Source organism: Atta cephalotes, assembly GCF_000143395.1.
Source record: "Atta cephalotes unplaced genomic scaffold scaffold00059, whole genome shotgun sequence".
NCBI classification, from domain to species: Eukaryota; Metazoa; Arthropoda; class Insecta; order Hymenoptera; family Formicidae; genus Atta; species Atta cephalotes.
Genome location: NW_012130123.1, coordinates 72973 through 93293, shown reverse-complemented (window position 1 = coordinate 93293; position 20321 = coordinate 72973). Strand labels below are relative to the sequence as shown.

General features: G+C 35.6%; 1 protein-coding gene across 1 annotated transcript in view; it reads right to left on the bottom strand.

Annotated features, from left to right (window-relative positions):
• Positions 1 to 2947: 2947 nt before the first annotated feature.
• Positions 2948 to 20321, bottom strand: part of LOC105623593 (mucin-22-like) — a 47009-nt gene continuing 29635 nt past the window's right edge. Inside the window, 7 exon segments of the mRNA XM_012204982.1 lie at positions 2948 to 3234; positions 3284 to 3316; positions 3319 to 7120; positions 7622 to 8315; positions 10541 to 10709; positions 12599 to 12722; positions 12875 to 12936. Of these exon segments, the coding sequence (XP_012060372.1) occupies positions 2948 to 3234; positions 3284 to 3316; positions 3319 to 7120; positions 7622 to 8315; positions 10541 to 10709; positions 12599 to 12722; positions 12875 to 12936 (5171 nt within the window).

Below are 20321 nucleotides of genomic sequence, written 5' to 3'. Positions count from 1 at the left end.
ATTCTGATAGAATTGAAGAATGGAAAATTGGCGGCACAGTAATTGCGAAAGAACAGAGATCAAGAATTTCAAATATTTCGAGATATGTAGTATGATTTATTTTCGACATGATAAAATACCATGCAAATAATAATCCGTATAATGATTTAAAACTGTTATGTTGATTAATAAGAATAAAATAAAAATCCAATTGCCATGCCGTACGCTGATGCCATAAATAATGTATATACTATCGCTTAAGTTGCCTTAAGAATATGTATTTAATATAAAATTGTGTAGAAAACTTTTAATAAATAAAAATGTAAAAATAAATACCCATTTCCTAGTAGACACGCTATGCAGTTGTTTTTTACAATTAAAATTCAAGATTACAAACTGGCATAGTTTTATGACAAATGTGAATTCTGCAATTGACAATTTACTCTAGTAAACTTTATCCAATAATACGATTTTATTAAAGGTTTTCTTAATAGTGAATTTCTGTTTCGAGATTTATTTATTACATATAGTATATCAGAGTTGTGACAAAACTCTTAATGACTGCAGATAAATTTATGCTCCAATATTACTGCTTAATTGCATCAAATGACAAATATTTCAAGACATGTTAATAACTGAAAGTAGTGTTATCAAGTTAGTATGTTTCTCTCAGGGTTGTGCTGTATATTTCAAGATTATGTAATTTTTACATATTATTTACACCAATTTTTTTTATATAAATAATACAAATAATTGTAAAATATGTAAATTATTATTAATTAAACAACACAATATAAACAAAAAGTAATTAAGTTTAATGATTATTAATATATCTGATCTTAATATTGATAAAGCAAAATAGACTTTAATATTGATGAAGCAAGATAAAAGCTTTAGTACAATTTAATGCAATAACAAAAAACATAAGCTTCGATGATCTAAAGATTATTTACATACATGATACATAATTTAAAGCATAATTTACATAATTTACGTTGTGTATACATATAGATTATTATATTTTATGCGTAAACATATACCTTGATTTCTCCTCTTAAGAAAGAAAAGTAATATTACAAAAAAATTACCTGAAAAATTAATTTCAGTTAATTAAATAAAATTGTGTTTTTAGTAAAATACTCGATAAAAACACAAATTACAAAAAAGCATAGTTTACATTAATTTTAAATGTACACGTAAAGGTAAGGATAAGCGCAAGGAATTTTTAAAAGATAGAATAAATTCACGTGTGCATATAGAATATACAGTTATTATTGACATGGTACAGTTACTTAAAAAATATATAATAGATGTAAATTTGACGTGCGTGTGTGTATACGTTGTTGAAATGTATGGGCGCAACGTAAATACACACGCGGTAATTAATAACGTTATACGCACATCTGGCGACACGTACGAATTTTCTATTGTAGATTCTATCTGTATTAAATCGCTAGAAAGATGTTTCGGAGTAAGTTCGCAAAAATATATATCTACACTCTATCTACGGCTGACTCAAAGGCGCACTCGTTTCCGCTCGTAATTAAAACGCGCTAATTAGTAGTAGGAAATTAAGAGCATTTACGAGAGGTAACGCGAATCATACGTTACCGACATTACGTTACGGGTGTGCCGCTGTCGTGCCGATAGCAGAATGCGTATTGAATATACGAAACGAATTATGCAAACTATAAGCCGCGATCTCTTTTCCCTCGGCTTTCTCACATGTCGTTGTAACGCATCCACTAAATCGACTATATGTTTTGCACGTTACTTCGAGATATCTACATTTTATCGAGCTACCTTCGTACCTAGATATTTGAGCAATGACGTCATCTAATTGCACTTTTTGATATCATAACATATCATTATTAATTCGACGAATGTATTAAACAATCGATCATCTATGCATGCGATATTTAACTCGATATACTCCAATATATACATGACAATTAAAATTATTTAAATCTGTAACAATAGTAAAAATTTTCGAAAAATGCTTTATCAAAAACATTTTATACGTAATTCTGGAAAGATTCTTCTATTGAAAATATTTTTAGATGTACTGCACTGACGTAAGTGCAAGCATAGTCACAAATATTTTATTAATATAGATTGATTCGTCTTCATCTTGATAAAATTATTAGTTCAACATACTCCAATATATACATGACAATTAAAATTATTTAAATTTGTAAAAAATATAGTTCCGAAAAATGTGTGCTTTATCAAAAATATTTTATACGAAATTCTGCGAAGATTCTCCTAATATTTTTAGATATACTGCATTATGAATACAATGCATAGTCGCAAATATTTTATCAAAAATATATTCGACTTTATCTCGATAAAATTATTTATAAAAGACGGCTAATTCGTTATCGCGCTGCGTACGAGCAAGATGTCAAGAGCACGGATAAACCGTAAGGCGTAGTTTCTTCGGCAATATTCGGCAACGTTCAGAAATTCGCGTTTCGCGCATCTAAATTATTCGCTCGACGAGTGATTGCGATATAAATCGCTTCACAGTCGCGCGATAATCTTCTCGCTTAATGTCTCTCGCGCCAACACGTCTCGAGGACACAACGTAGGAACCGACTCTTCGCTTTCTTATTTACGCTAACGATAAGTGCGACTTCTTTTTTCATACGAAACCACGCCAACGATGTTTCTTCGCTTTCCTCTCTGATCCAATCGATGATTGCGAGTCGATCGGAACGCATTAACTTTAATAAGTGTGAATCCAGCGCGAAGCGCTATGGCAATGGACTTAGGAGAAGGAGGGAGCCCTCTTCTTCAGATATTCTTACGTATTGTGTATTAAAAAAAAAAAGAAAGAAAGAAAATATAAATACACTAAAGAGTTCTAAAGGATTCACGAATTACCAAAATCAACGGAATCGAGGAAACACGAGATTCGAAGAAAATGAAACGACGGAGTATCCCTTATTTCTCCTCGTGAACGCTCTCACCAAGAGCGATTTCGGCACTTCCGGTTACGCACTTCGTGACGGCAACTCTGCGTCACTTCGTCAAACGCCGTGCCCTCTTCGCACACAAATCGAAAGTCTAGCACCTGGCGCGATGTGAAACCGGGCGAGCAATAGTGGAACAATCGACAGTCCCTGAAGTCGCCGTAGAAGCGATACATTTCTTTCTCTAGGCAATTAAAGCTCGCGTGCTTTCGCGATTTCACGAGTTTCTGGCTGTTTGATTTGAGGATCGCTTCCATCGACGCACCGGGATCGGAATCCTCTGCCTTAGGCAATACAGTCGTCAAAACCGATGTGGCGCGTTCAGAAACCGGAGGAACCGAAGAAATCAAAGAAGTTTCCTGCTGATAGACTTTGGAAGTGGAAGCTATAGTGGTCTCCGTTATTTCAAGGTACTTCTCAGTACTTGGTGCGATCTCAGCATATTCGGACTTTTCGGACAGCAACGTTGTCGGTGGAACAGTCATTGAAAGTACGAGAGTATCAATGTCCTTTGTCGTTTCCTGTGATTTAACTTCTATTTCCTTCGTCGTCCGCTCGATGGAAGGCGCGAGAGTGGATAGTTTAAATAAAGGATAAGGAGTAAAAGTTTCAATTTTCATGGTTGTCATTCCCGGATCAATGTTTTCTGAAGAGTTGACCGAAGTATTTTCGGACGAGTTCAGAAGTTGATTGTCCTTGTTCGTTTGATTATTCTTTGCAAGAGAATCGAGGGATATATGTTCATTTATTTCCAATTTGCTCTCGAGACCGTTCTCCTCGCTTCTGTTAGATTCCGTCGTAGTCGTCGTTGGTGTCACTGTTGTCGTTATCGCCGTTGCCGTCGTTGTCGTTGTTGCCGTCATCGTTGCTGCCGTCGTCGTTGCTGCTGTCGTCATCGCTGTTGCCATTGTCGTTAATGCTACCGTTGATTCCGCCGTGGATGCTGTCGTTATTGTCTCAGGCTTCGTCGTTATTTCCGAATTTTCAGTATTCAACATTTCTGTAGTAATAATAGTAATAGCTTCGGTAGTAGTGGAAGTAGATTTTCGTGTAGGTAAAATAAGCTTCCTGATCGTTGGTTTCGGCGCCAATTCATTATAAGTTTTAATCGGTTTTGCTGGCTTCGGATTAAATAGGCCTAATCTCGGTTTGATTACGACCGGATTCGGAGTCGTCGTAGGAGGAATGTAAGCATAAATCCTTTTGTTCCCAGTAGGCTTAAAGATTTTCGGTGGCGTGGCACGAGGGATGGTAGTTTTCGGTCGACGAGTGGTGGTCGTCGATCGAGTAGTTGTAGTTGCGATCGGAGTCAAGCTTGATGCCGTTATAGTCGAATCTGTTGTGATTGAGGTTGACGCTGTTGTGTTCGACGTCGTCGTAGTCGATGCCGTTGTGCTCGATGTCGTCATAGTTAATGCCGGTATTATAGTCGATAAAGTTGTGGTTAAACTTGCGATTTCTTCGAAATCCTTGATCTCCGTGACGCCAATTATGTGATCCGTCTGCGTTTCTACTTCGATGCTATCATCACTATTCTCTATATTCTTCGTACGATCGAGATCTTTCGCTGACGTATCTTTCTTTTCTGCATCATTCTTTTCCTCACTCTTATCCTCTTCAAATTCGTCCGATTTTGCAATTTCTGTCTTGTAATTTTCCGGCTCGTAATTGTCGTCGACATAATCGTGCGCATCATTTTCGTTAGGTGTCAACGATTCTTCTATTGTCTCCTCGTCTTCATTATCGTCCGATAATGGTAATTCGTCTGTGAATTTTAGAACACCCTCAGTACTGTTCTCGCCATCTTCGGTCGAAGCCACGATGTCCTCCTGAGAATCGGTGTACTCCTCGGGATTTGTATAATCCATCATGGAACCCTCAGTACTTTCCGGATACTCCCTGTAATCTTCTTGGATGCTGCGCGTATTTTCCGCAGATGATTCTGTTATATCTTGATACTCGTTCAATTCTTCTGAATTTATTTCCTCATTGTAATTCGCAGTTGAACTCTGCTCTTCATCCGAAATATCAGTGTTAGATTTCTCGCTTGTATTTTCATCATAAGCTGATTCTTCTTCTAAGTTAACTTCACGAGAAGTAGTGACTTCGTCAGAAGAAATCTTGCTGGATCGGTCCTGCAAATTCTCTTCGAGTACTCCTTCATTCGTATTAGCTTCATCATCATCCGGAAATTCGTACTCCTTGTAAGAGTCTTCCTCTTCGGTGGAAGACTTCTTTTCAGAGACGTGTGCAACTTCTGTCGATCTCGCTTCGTTTACATTACTCGGATTTTCGGTCGTATCTTTTTCTTCAATAGTCTGCGTATAATCCAATTCTGTTCCCCGTTTTTCCTCCTCTATTTGATCAGCACGTTCCGAACTCTTCGTATGCTCTTCCACAATCTGCCGATCAAATGATCGCTCCTTACTCCTTGAATCGTAACTTTTATCGTCCTGCAAACTCTTCGAATATATCGCGTCTCGTTGACCGATCGCCCTTGTATCAAATTCTTTAAAAGTTTGTGATTCTGAGTCCCCGAAAATGTTACTATCAATTTGCTCCGCAACTTTTTTCTCAAAAGCTGTAATGGATGGAGTCACGGTAGTAGAAGTAGTTGAAGTAGAAGTAACAGTAGTAATATCAATAACAGCAGTAGCAGTAGTCATTCTGTCCTTTTGCTGAATTGTCTCTGTCGGTTCAATGGTTTCCATTCTTTGCTGCTTTCTTGAAGATATACGTCTTTTCGACGATCTCGGTCGAGAACTTTTCCTTCTCGGACCAGACTTTCGTTCTCCATCTTTGGCATCATTTCGTTTGATTGTTTCATACGGAACTGTCAGTTGTCTTCTCTCGCCGGCGCGAATGACAGAGTTCGATCGCTTTCCCGGATCATCTTTTATCAAAGATTCTACGATTTGTCCTTCGTGTGCAACTTTCCTGTCAGTTTTCGATGCGTCGTGCGTATCAGATTTCGTTTCCTCGATGATAATTTCGATAGGTGCATCAGTCTCGGCAGACGTGACTTTCACTTTGGAGTTATTGTTAGAATCGAGTATTATTAAATCTATAACGTCTCCTTGAGATTCATTTTTTCGAGAATGAGTCGTAGATTCGATGTAAATTTCAAATTCCGACGTATTCTTAATGTATTTCTTCTCATCAAGCGATTTTTCAACTTTAATTTTAACATTTGGAGTCAAATCTTCATAACTCGTTTTCTCATCTTCTTCTTCCTCATCCGTATTTTTATTTAAATTTAAGTGTTTAGAAGCTTCTGTTTTCAAGTCTTCTAGATAGTCTACTTTTTTTATCGCATTGTCCTGCTTTACAGATATTGTATCAAAAGAAATCTTGCTGTTTATCCTAACACGTTCGGTATTATTTTTATTTTCTTCAGCATCATTGTGAGAGGAATCTTCATTCACATTTTCGCTAAATAAAATGTCCCTAAATTTTATCTGACTTTCTTTAAGAGTCCGAAAATCTTCGAGGTTGACCTGGGCATGCGTACTTCCTTTATTTATCGCATTATCTTCATTCTTATGCGATTCACTTTTTCCTATCACCTTGAAATCCTGATGACTGTCCACTCCATAAACAAAGTGATAAGGTTGCTCAAGGGATCGTTTTGCGCGCGAGAATCTTATGTTCTCCATCGCATTCTGGCGATTTTTGCGAATTTTCGGAACGTCATGATAAAAGGGATCAAAGGATTCATCACCCTCCTTGTAATCATCATAGCTGGCTGGTATAGTTGGCAATGGCAACGTCACCAATTGCGTAGTGTTCAAAGGTCTACCAGATTCGTCGCTCACGCTTGCCTTCGCCGTGACAATCACCCGGGACTGCGAAGGCAGCAGAGGCGACGGGTTCTGCACGATTCTCTGGATATCTGGTGGCGGCAAATTTATGGTGATCTGATGAGGTTTGAGCTGCGGCACGTGAATGTGTTGAGTAACTTGGTGAGTGACTGACTGCAATGACTGCGGAAGTTTCGGAGAAGGTCTCGGTGTCGGATAGAACGATCTCATAGTTGTTTCGATGGCGGCCGGAGTCGGCAAAAAGTTGCCGGATATCCTTTGTTGCGATGTTTGACTTGTTTTCGTCTGTACTATTCGGGACGATTCTTGCTGGCTTGGCACCGGAGATATTGTCAGCTTAGAAATCTATTAGAAATAAAGAAACGTAAATGAGGTTTGAATATTTTTCATCAAGTCAGCTCCGCTAAATTGGAGACTGAAATAATTTTAGCGCGTGAATTCTATTGTTTTTATTAAATAGTACAGAATTGCAAATATCGTTCGTGTTAGTTTATCTGTCTCTCCGTGTTTATTTAATCCGTTCGTCCAATTATCTGTCAAAATTTCTCAAAAACAACTTAATTTTTTCAAATTTTATTTTCGGTAATAGATATCTTAACTTTATCGAGACAAAATTTGTGTCAAATTTGTTGACCATAAATGGTCAAAGGTCAAAGTCAATAAGATTTTCAATAATATAACCAAAAGAATTTTAAGTTAAGAGATTGTAATGTATTATATTTCAACATTTTTAACAAAGTTCTTCCAATAATTACGTGTTTTTCGCTGTACTACTTTATTACATTCGATGCAAAGGGTATTATTATACAATTTTATGCATTTAAACATAAAATTCAAGTTGCATACCTTGCCCTTGTTCACCGATTGTATCGCTTCCAATGCTCTTATATCTTGTTCCTGATCATCGTCACGATAGTCAGTAGTCTCGCGTGGATTGTTGCTATGGACGGAGAAGTGTTCAGTAGTGCTCACGATCCCATGATTGTGAAAGATAGGGTTGATCAAAGCCGCCGGACTGTTCGCGTTGCTGTTGAGCAGCGTTTGTATCGTGGAAGATGTCGCGAACAACGGCGTCACGGTAGATGGTTCGTTGTGAATGATCTGCGGTGGCGAACCCACCGTCGAGCTGTACCTGATCTGATGGATCTGCGGCGGAGGTGGCGGGGATGGCGCCGGCGGTACGGTCGTCGAGCTTACGGCACCCTGATTACTGAACAATTGATAGGACGTGGCCTGATTGCTGGCGCGCTCGCCGCCATTGTGGAAAATATACTGATGATGGTAACCGCCGTTCTTGTCATCGTACAACGACTTGGACTGGCTCGTGTGTACCTGTGGGAACGGCGGTTGCGGCTGATAGTGCTGCGGATAACCGGCTGGGTGCTGGAAGGAACCACTGGCTGCCGTAGTGGATGGTTTGCTAGGCCGAGATGTGGTCGTACTAGTTGTGCTGGTCGTGCTAGGTCGCGCCGATGTAGTTCGCGACTGATGATCCTCTACCGGCTCAATCGTTAGATCGTCCTCGTCATCACCGTTCAAGCTACAAGCAATGGAAGAAACAGATATTAAAGGCGATGATATTAAAGGCGATATATAGGATATCCAATAAAGATCGCAACAACTCATACAACACACATTTCCAAGAGATGTTCTTAAAAATGTCCAAAAGATCCTAAGGATGTTCCCAGTACGTCTCTTGAATAAAGTGCGCTGTGTGGCAATGCTTAAAGGTAAACAATGCTTTTTTAACGAAGATTATTTTAAAACAAAAATCCAAAATATATGGAAGTTATAGTTTTTGAATTATAAACATTTAAAGTTGGCGAATCATATCGTCTAAAATTTGTTTTTCGTTCAGATGTGATTAATATTTTCCATTGCCATACATGCGAACTTTAGACAGTATAATAATTCTCAGTATAAAAATCTATTATAATCTCGATATTTTGAACATTAGTATTTTTAAAATGAAGAGTCTTAAAATGAAGAGTCTCAGAAATCTACTCTAAGTGTTATTACGGTCCTTACCGAACAGCTTGTAAATCAACCGCAAGTTATCTTGCAGATATGTGACTCCTCTCAGTAGCGCTTTTACATGGGTACACGAAACGAGATATTATACTAGATATTATGTTACATAGAGTATTACTGGCCTAGTGATTTATAGGTTGTGATCTCGATGTATGTTCAGATATGAGCAAATATCTTTATCTGTTAACTATGGTACATTGAATCGCGTTATAAATTCTTAGGAAGAAAATCGTCGTTAGCGGATGCTCGAGTGTCACGTTGGTGCATTCCCGAGTGTCAGCGGCTCGCGAGATAACCGCTTCGAAGTAACGTCCGTTAATTGTGGGATAAGACTGACGGGTGATAATAACGTATAAGGTGCAAGACAGGCGGGAAGAGGTCGAGATATTGGTTCCCGAGAATAAAATGAGCGGCGCGGGAACGAGATTTACTGTCGACCAAAAATAGAAGTTGTCTTGAGAGATGACTTAGACTTCTCGTCGAACAGCGTATAAATTTCGCTCGTCGTGACAGTTAATCGTTATAATTTTTATCTGCATACATCCTGCGGCCATAGGAGGAGGACGCCAGCATTCCTGGGATACTGAGAGAAGGAAAGTCGTTGAAATATTTATGGGTCTACATATATACGTACGTGCCTTTTACGTGACAGTGATTTCGAGACGCTGAGACCCCGAGGTGTGCAAAAATACATATATACGTACGCATCACGAGCCATAAAGCGTACTAGTCTGGAAATGCGAGCCTGAGATACCGAGCTGCACCGCGTTGTTTTGTTTTCGCTACGCGAACATTACGCGATCATATTTCTGGGAGCGTTGCTTTGGACATTACGCAAACGAAACGAAGCGGGAAAAATGTAGCAATCCGCGAAATGCCAGCAAGAATTTCTGAAATGCGGCAACTCGATATTATCTCGTGTACGAGGTGTCCCGTGACGGTAAATAACAAAATTAATAAAATTAAACTGTTGTCTCTCTTATTTTGGATAAAAATCTAAATTTTTCAAAACTTTCATTTCAATTTAACGACTAAGATTTTAAAATATGAAAAGAAATTCTTTCCAATTTTAAATTTATTTGATTCATATGAAAATTTACTTTAAGTAAAACTTAACAAATTTTAATTGAAGATTAAGTTTAAGATCAATCACATCTTGGTTATTAAATTGAAATTAGAGTTTGAAAAATTTGAATTTTTATCCAAATTGGGAGATAACAATATATAATTTTTTTAAATATTATTTATTTACATTCAACAGGTATTCGCTTTCAGTAGTTCTTATCAATATCATTATTTATCAATATCGTATTATTTATATTCATAAAGTTTTATATAAATGAAAAATAAATTACATCGAACAGAAAAAGTACGTTGGATATGTCTTCGGTGCTTACGAAACATAAAGTGAACGTCCGAGTCTGTTAGGAATTGCAGTTGTATTTGACAACTTGTATGTGACCGGCGAAGCAATCAGAATGTGCAACTTCTTTCATTCGATAGTCAATTTCTGCTCGCAGCAATTTGCATCAATGTGAAACCAGAAAATAGATTAGCGACCGACTTGCCGTGTCATTAATGAATTTCCAGAAAGTCAGAATTATTATTAATCTTTTGACAACCTATTTCCTTACGTCTGTTTAAATCGGTACCTTCTATAAAATGTAAAAAGAAAACTAAATTTTATAATCACGTTATTAAATATAGCAAGATAAAGCGTATTCTTAGAATTACCTAAGTGTCACAGCGTTATTGCCATACAGCTCCAGATTCAAATTGTAGAATCGCTCGCTCTTACTGCAGTCAACCTCATCAACCCTCTCGCAGACTCTGGTTTCCTGATCGAAGACGGTTCCGTTCAGACAGAGGAATTTTATGTCCATAATCTCGTCTGAAACCAAGTCTCACGGTGAAGAACAGGATCATTATTCGGGGATGCTCTGGATTCACGGGACGTGCTCGTCGTGACTTTAATACAATCCTGACTTTGAGTTTGTGATTCATTTTGAGTTGTGGATTCGCTTAATTATCAATCGTTTTTCGATATTAAAGTTATTTAATTCAATTAAGAAAATCATTATGCATTTAGAGAAAAAGATATAGTGATAATAATTATTATATAAGTAATATCTATAGAAATTTTATATATTAAATTAATGTACAATAGTTGAAAAAATTATTTTATAATTATTGAAACTAAAACTAAATAATTATGAAAACTTATTAATTCTTGTAATCATTAAATTAATTGTAATAACTATATGTATGATTTATTTATTTTTAATTGTATGCATTAATTGCATAAATTAAAGTAAAACTTATATAATTATTACAGAGAAAAAAATGTGTTCAATGATCTAAACACAGTTTAGTTGTTTGCAGATTTGGTTAATTCAACAAATTTTATTTAATTGAATTTAACCGTAGTTTGCTTAACATTGAACAGTTTGTTAAACAGACTACAGTTAAATTCGATTAAATAAAATTTGTTGAATTAATCAAATCTGCAAACAACTATAATTACTAAATGTGTTTAGTTTGTTGAACAAATTTTTTTTTCAGTATGATTGCTATCATTATAAGAAATGTTTCTTTTTTCTCTGCGTCATCTCGTTAAATTACATTAATTATTTTATTTATATCCTATCATATTAAATAATTAAATTTAACAGGTTAATTCTTTAAAAGGAAAGCGAATTTAGTGTATGATTTTTTTAAATTCTTTGAAATTCTTTGCAACTCGATTCTTCGAGTACAATCTTCCACGTTGATCAGCGTCTCTGTCAAGAAAATGCAATGATTTATCTTCGAGGAGACGTTTCTCGCATATTTCGGAGACAATCTCGCTCCATTCTCCAAATTCCTGGAGAAACCTATTATAAGCGTTGCGTCTACCTAAAATCGATCCAGTCCATAAAATCGATTTTGCACAAGCGATTATGCAAATCGTTTTATATGTCAAGTGTTCACGTGGCGCGACGAAGAAGTCGGAGCTGATGTTTGGATCCGGGACCGAGAGCCAACGATTTATCAAAGACAGATCCGGATTAGAGCTGGAATTAGTAGCGGTAATTAATAGCGGCGCGAGCCTATTTAGGATCGGCACGTATCGACGATAAATAGATCGTTTCGAAAGCAGCTCGAACGAAGGCTATCCATCGAAGTTTTGTAATCAATCATGGGAAATCTTTCACGGCGAGAATGTCACGGTCGTCGAAGAACGTTTACTGACCTAAGCCGAGAGTCTGGCTTTGACTCGTCATGAGGAGTCCGTCTCCATTATGTGAATTTGATTTTGAGAATTCAACTAGTGATTTATTATTCAATTGGAATTTTTGCTCGTAACTTTTTTTCTAAAAAAGAACACCAGCAAAGTGAAGCAATAAATATTCCTTCTACTATTGATTTATTCAAAATGGATCTTGATTAGTGTGCTATTTAATTAATATCACATTAGATGATTTTTAGTGCGATTAAATTTACTTTCTCTTCATAATGCAACTAATTTCGTGTATCAATTACAATGTTTCATACATTGATTTATACATTATTCAGATTTTTCAGATTATTCAGATTTTTTTAATTAAAAATATTAAGTACATGCTAAACATATCAAATGATATAATTTGTTTAAAGTTTACATTCGTATTTTATAAATTTATTTAACGAATCTTACAAAACAAATTAAGTTTCGAAATCTTCTCGAAATTTTTTCTTGTGTGTTAAAATATGAATGATTTAAATTGCAATTGTGCAATATTTGGGGATCCCGCCTTTATAATGCAGAACTACCTTTCTGGCCGATAGTGCAGACATGAAACATTTGACAGCCCGCCTCGACGTCCGCGTAGTATCCGCCGATCACTTTTCCTTGACACGAGAAATTCGTCTCCGGCAGGTTGTCGAAGTCCAGATACTTGAAAATCAGAAATCGGCGCTTTAGTGGAAAGAAAATTTAGCTGCTATTCGCGGTGATATATGAATTTATGTTTAAATTAAAAGCATTAATTAGACTAAAGGCATTAATTTTTTCTTCAGATTTATTCAATCAATTTTTTAAAAACTTACGCCAGGTTCCCCCGCGCTGCATAACAAACGGCCATGACGAAAGTCGAGAATTGACACAAAAACTGAAAAAGAAAAGAAAACAAACAGGGCATGGAAAGTAAAAATTGCATTAAGGCTATGGCACACAAAAAAGTAAACAGTAAGCAAATCAATATTTTCGATTTGTTTGTATTTCTTACGTTATTATTTTACGTTCTTTTTTTGTGATTGTCGACTTACTTATTCCCAAAAAACAGATAAAAAATCAACAAAAAATCAAAATGACTTAATTTTTTTCTTAACGTCAATAAACAGACAAATTTTGTAATAAAAATTATCATTCTGACTTTCATAACGTTAAGATGAAGTCATTTTAACTTTCTCTTGACTTGATGTATTGCTTATGCCTTTTTTTTTACTGCCTTTTTTCTTACTACATTTTTTGTGTGCCATAGACTTTGCATATAAATATGCAAATAAATAAATAAATAAAATAATAAAAAGAAATCACAAGATTATAACTTGCATCTCAGTCGAGATGAATCGTTCTTTTTATATCTCTCAATAGACGTTCAAAGAACAAATAAAGATTCGTCAATCAATCAGCGCAACTCTTAGTAAATACATTCTTGAAACTTTCTAAAAAAACGCGTTACGAGTCTATTTTTAATAAGCTCATTTTTTTAGAGCTTTCGCTTGCAATATATGAATTCTCCCATGGTATTTTTCGAATTCCGAGTGCATCCTATTTGATAAGATACGAGATAACAAAAGTTATTTTTTGCCGAAAGGAAAGACAAAAAATTTATTTTGCGGTTGCCCACCGTCTCATTCGGTGTAGCCGCGTCGTGTAATTTACGCGGAGGTAATTTATGTGGTTTCGCAATCGCACGGGCCCGGAGTCCCCGGTGGACCCCGTTGTACCAGTTGCAGCCATAATTATGCACAACTATCGTTACGCACCGGCGATAGGTTAATGCACCAAAGTGCTCCATAAATTCAAGTTTGCTAGTTCGATCTGCTACCGTTATAAATACAACATAATCCGGCGTAACTGCAATGTTACATAAACGCGATCGGATTGAATAAAATGTCACTATGTCGACGAAAGAGGAAGAAGACTATAAATATAAAAATCAATAATATAGATTTAAAATTGGCTGTAGTGTGTCAGAGAAGTGAGGAAATTAAAATAATTTATATTTAGAAATATGTTTTTCTTAATATAACACCATTTTTTGTTTTGCCAAATAAAAAAAGTATCGTGAAAAATCGGAAAATACAATATAACGAAAAAATAATAAGATAGTGGAATAGGTAACTTTCACCTTATCTAACACGTGCCAGACAGGTGTTAATTGTTACCGTCAGATTAAATTATATTCTTCGCTCCTCCCCCTCTCCCTCCCCCCTCTGTCTCGTAATTCGTTGTGATATGCTAATAGCTCTATTGGTATTCAAATTGCAAGATCTATACTTTTGGTTCATAAAGATTTATGTAACGCGGTTGTAATTGATTTATGGGTTATCCTTTTAATGACCCATCGACATATTAAAACACGAAAGCATAATATTACAAGCATATATATATTTTTTATTTAGCTATATATATATATATATTTTTTATTAGCTTACATATACATTTATTTATTACATTATTTATTACTTATGAACAATTATATAGATGACATTTAAATAATTTTATTTTATTTTTACAATAAAATTAAATATTTAGTGCAATTAAATGTTAAACATCTAATTACGTAGCTCTATAAGCTTGTGTACTTTTAAATTCTTTAAATAGCGGTTAACATTCTTGAGTTTATTGATGATGTAGCAATTAGTCTACTAATTATATTTCCAGCTGAACGCTTTTAGCACCTGCTTTCATCCATACCACAATTTGACCGCGAAGCGCTCAAATTGTTGCTAGTAGTCGCACCTGTCCGATAATGCGATCGCGATACCTCACAGTCGTTTCTGTAAAATGAGTCGAGACTTTATCAAGTCCTACGGGCGACTTTTAATTTGCAATGAGCAAAGACGGGCCTTTCACCATGTGGCGTTCGTGTAAAATATATCTCTCGTGTTCTCCTAGCGCGAGACCGTTCGTTCTCGATATATACTTATGTAATTCAGATAAAAAGGCGAAGGGATAAGAGTATAGGAGAGAAACGTCGCGCAATGGCATGGCGTAAGCCGACACGAGACAAAAAGCAACGGCACGTCGGATACGCCCGTCGTCGGACATTTCGCCGATTATTTTTTACATGAGTTGACCTTTCGTTCAACTCGACACGATGGCCCGGTCGCAACGTTATAGCTACCATCAGTTTCACCGCCGGCAATGCTGTTATTAATTCTGCATAACTTTCTCGACGTGAAAGAATAATCATCTTCGTTGATTTCGGTTAGAGGATACAAAACAGACATGAGACTATCTGCATTAAACATGACTATACCAGTCTCTTGATATTTATTGAAAAAAATTGATTACTTAATACATTCCACTTACGTTACAAGTAATAATATTTTTCTATAATAAGAGATACAAATAAAAAATTATTTTCCTGTACAGGTATTTTTCTCGAGAAATTTCAAACGAGAAAAATATCTCTGCAGAAAGATAATTGTTTATTTGTATCTGTTATTACAGAAAAATATTGTTTCTTTGTTTGTAATATACGTGAGTATATTGGAATGTATTAAGTAATCAATTTTTTTCAATATAATGCGAAGAGAGTAGTACAGTTGTGTTTAATGCAAACGGTCGCATGTCTATTTTTATTATTACAGATTAAATATACCAAGTAAATTGGTGTTCCATAGCTTCACGTCCATGACTATTTATGAACTTCAGGACTGGCCTAAACAGAAATTTAATACAAACTGTATTGTTCTTACAAAACAAAATATGATTAAGGATACTGAAGGGATGCAAAAGGGCTAGCTCGAGTTATGTGAGCGCGTCTCACGTAGAAAAGATTAAAAAGGGAAAGGAGGAAGAAATGGAAAGTGGTCGCGTGGCACACGTCAGGATTTTACAGTTAGAAACCGAAATTTCATAAATAATTCCTCAAGCATACTGCGCTCGGCCGACTATGACGAAGTTCTTTGAAACTTCTTAGTGTTCTTCTCTGACTTCGTTCTGCACTGATCTAATCGTCGAAGCATGGATTTCTACTTACATTATCCGGACGACTCGGACCAATATTCTCATAACTCTTACAGAAATCTAATACTGGTCAATTTAATACTAGCCAATTTATTACTGAAAGTCAATTTAAGCTAATTTATAATTAAAAAACAATCAATAGTAATTAATTATTTGAAGTACCAAAAGTACTAAACAACAGTGCCTTTAATAATTAAAATGAGTAATTAATTACTGTCTTTTAATAGATATTAATCAGTATTAAGGAAATCCATTCTTATTTCAAGATTGTCTTAAAGTAATGCCTTAAGATAGTAAAACGTCTTTCTTTGATTGGTTCATTATAGTTCATCTTAAGACTGCATTTAAGTGTCACTACAATCTTAATATAAAAATCGATTATGAATATCGACCTCAGTGTCTTATTCTTTGCCGTACAAAGAATTCGAAGTGATTCTCCTCTTGCGGTATCTCGTTCGGAAGCCGAAGCATTTGAAAATTCCTAGTTCAAATCATTACAAATACGATTTCATAATCGCACTGGAATGTTATGGACACTGTTGCTAAGAAATATGCAATGTTGGTTCAATTTAATAACTTAATTTGAAAGTAATAATCCATTACGAGAAAATCTGGAAGAAAAAAAAAATCAAAGACCTATATAATTCGATTTTTATATCTCTTTTAGCATACAAGAATCGTAGCTTGATTCTTCAAGGAATGCAATTGCAAATGAACATTCTTAGAATGTGCGTGAGCATATTAATTTAGCATTAAAGAATCAGATATGACAGTAAAAGTAATTTGTTATGATTCACAGATGCAACATATTTGCTGCTTTAATCTGCTTATATATTTCTGCTCTTATTTTTAATTCTTAAATCTTCATTTGCAATCATAATTTTTGTTCCATTTATAATCTACAATGTTCTTTTTTGTTCAATTCAAGTTTTTTTTATTCTCCTTCTAATAAAAATTCAAAAAGTTACTTTCCATTTCTATTACATTACAAATAGTTTTTAATTTAATGTTCGAAATCTTTATTTAATAAAAAATTCAAGTTTGAGTAAAAATAAGAGTAAAATTTCGCTTGTGTTAAAAAAGACTCAAATTGCAGACGGAGGGTTAACTATTTTCATGTATAATTTATATATTTTATAAACAAAAACTGCATTTTTAAATTTTGTTTTTTATTACATTCATTGAAAATTTGTTCAACAAATTTGTCTCGAGGTTTAAAAATAAAAGCTTTTCGGTCACAAATTTTCCGGATACAAAATAACATCGTTTAATTAACAAATATAGAATTCGCGCACGCATTTACAGATTCCTTCTCGCGGAAAAAAAATCCAGTTTGCGACGACGTGTCTATTCTGCGTCATTGCGATCATCGAAGTTAATCATCGCTACGATTATTTCCTGATATCGCGATGTATCGTGGACGCGCGTGCATGCTGCATCTCCGATGACGACGACGTAATATCGGGGAAGCACGTGGCGCATGCATTACGAACGGCACATCGTAATAATAATCAATCCGGCTTTCGTTCATTGCAATTTTCGCTTAATGAGGCTTAGCTCGCTTGCGCGGGAGATTCCACCATCCATCGATCGTGTCGCACTTTGCGTATGTACACATATAATAGCCCAGATGCATACGTATATATATGGTTGCTTACTTCTTTTCTCACTGTGCGCAACCATAGAGGCGTATCCAAAGAAGTATAGAAGCCGGTGATATAATCCCTTAGCGCGTAACACCTGTGTGAATCCCGTGACATTTAGAGCTGCCAGCCTGTCTGTCGCTCGTCTTCGCGCGTGATCTCCGATTTCGATCGATAAATTATCTCTTCCTTATCATCCTAGCATGTGCCATCGCGGCCGCTGTTCACAATATGTTGAACGATCACACATAGAGAAAAATAGCTAGTCTTATAGATTTTCTACAATAAGATATTTTTCAAGCCTTAAGGCCCAATTCCACAACTCACAATTACAAGCTATAACTCTCTTAACCGAGATTCAACTTGTTTCTTATTTCTTTCCAATTCTAGAATTGGAAAGAGACAATAAATAAGTTGAACCTTAGTTAAGAGTTAACCGTGAATTGCGGAACTGGGTCTAAGTCTTAAGAAAATAATCGATCACAATCGAATATGAGAAGAATAATCGAGCATAATTGATTAATTTTTCTTATGGTTTAAAGCTTAGGTAATGTCTAGTAAAATTAGAAAGTCTAATAAAATTATTCTAGCTATTTTTGCCGAATTTATGACAAACTTTACTTATCTGTAAATAAAAAATACTGAAGAGTAAAAAATATATTACAATAGTAATAAATTCATTCAAGTTCAGATTCTTACAGTAAAGTAAACCATATCCTTCTTCAGATTATAAGCGCAAACCACTCTCAAGGTTTAACACGCTTGTATTTTTTATCACGCAGTAAAGTAAATTTTGATAGCGTTAAGGCAAAAAGTACTCGTCAATAAAGTAAATTCTATTGAGATAATAATTTATTTCAAACATAATAATTTCTAGATTAAGAAGTAGTAATAAATTGCAATAGTGTAAAATTTACTTTACGAGAGGTAAAAAGTATTTTATATTGTAATATATACAGCTACATGACAATCTCATTCAGAGAGAAGTGAAATAAATTTTACATAAGTAGGCTTCTGTTCCTATATGGATCTGCCAATTCCATAAAATTTACTGGAATTCTAATACATATCACTTAACATTTTTCTCCATGCAATGAGTAGATCATTCTATAAATGTGCGCGGATCTCTCGCAGGCGACGTGAAAGTGTGCGGATCCTCCCACACGAACGGCCGTCCTCGGCACGAGGCAAGATCCTATCGATCTTTATTGCCAAGCAATCAGGAAGACTTATATATAATTGGGTAATCTGTTAATTAGACAAGATAATAGCGATCGTTTGAGAGTCTCAGAGACAAATGATCGTTAGAAAAGTAACAAGGCGGAATTAAATATAAGAGCGCGTTTCTTCTGTTGGTGAAACTTACATTAATGTCAACCAGCAACACGATGAATAAATATTATAGAACTGTGTATTATGCTTCGTGATTAGTCAGTTAGATATAAAAATTACAAAGTACAAACAGCAGCTACTAATTCGTTTTATTTCTGAAGATAAATAAAAGAGACATTCGTATTGCGTTATTTCTAGAAATGATTGAAAAAAGTTACTAGATTAATTAGATGGTTTTTTTACATCGTTTCTGTGTGCAATGCGTTCATGTAGAAACTACTCAAAGTATCAAGATACGCCATCGTAAATGATGATTACTATAATTCATTTTCTTTGCGAATAAGAAAAATGTATGTTCAAAAATATAGTTGGATAAATTTATTGGATTAATCAAAGCGTACGATTTTTTTTTTATATTGTTCTCCTGTAACACATGTAGAAACCGCGCTAAATAAAGTATCAAGTCGCACCATAGAACATGCGAACGACTTAATTAATATCGACAATCGCGCAGATCGGCGAGAAATCGAAAGTAAGCGAGCTCAGACAGTCGCTTGAAATGAACCGTAGATCGATATTAGGAAACGGTTCCGCGATTGAAGCGGACCAATGAGCGTACCAGGAACAACGCTTTTGTTTGCGTCGGTGTGCTGATAATAATCGGCGACTCCGCGGGCGATAAATAACGATTACATGCTCTCATTCGCTTGTTCGCGGCTAATTAACGGTTAATCGATCGGTAACGTTAGTCGCTCGCGAGTCCAACGGCGAGAGATTTATTTCAGCTTAAAGCTTCCGCAACCCTGTCGCGGCGCGCAATAATTAATTCCGCTCCCCTTCCTTTTGCGAATATTAATTGCGCTTGCATGGAATAAATCGCGGATTCGCTTAGACATCGTCAGCGAGTATTTCCCAATCGACTTCACATACGTTAGTTTATAGGTCGTTCGCGTAAATGTTAATTGAAGTCAAAGCTTAGTTAATTTTCTTTTTAAAAATTATTCCACATTCAGGAAAAGATAAAGATACACCTTAACTAACTTCATCTAATACATTTACACAGACGGCCTTGTGTGAAGGAAAGAGACGACTTGCGGCAGTAAGATTTGTAGCAATGCATTAAAAATAACTCTTCTCAAATTAACCGTTTGCATTACAGTTAACAGAGACAGCGATGGGCTTTATTTTATACCCTTTGTATAATGACATTTTGATAGTTTTAATTCGCATTTACGTCTTATTCGATTTCGCAATCGACAACTACAGCTTTGTACAGCTTTGCTCTCCAATCCGTTCTTCTTGTCCCTCTCTCTCTCTC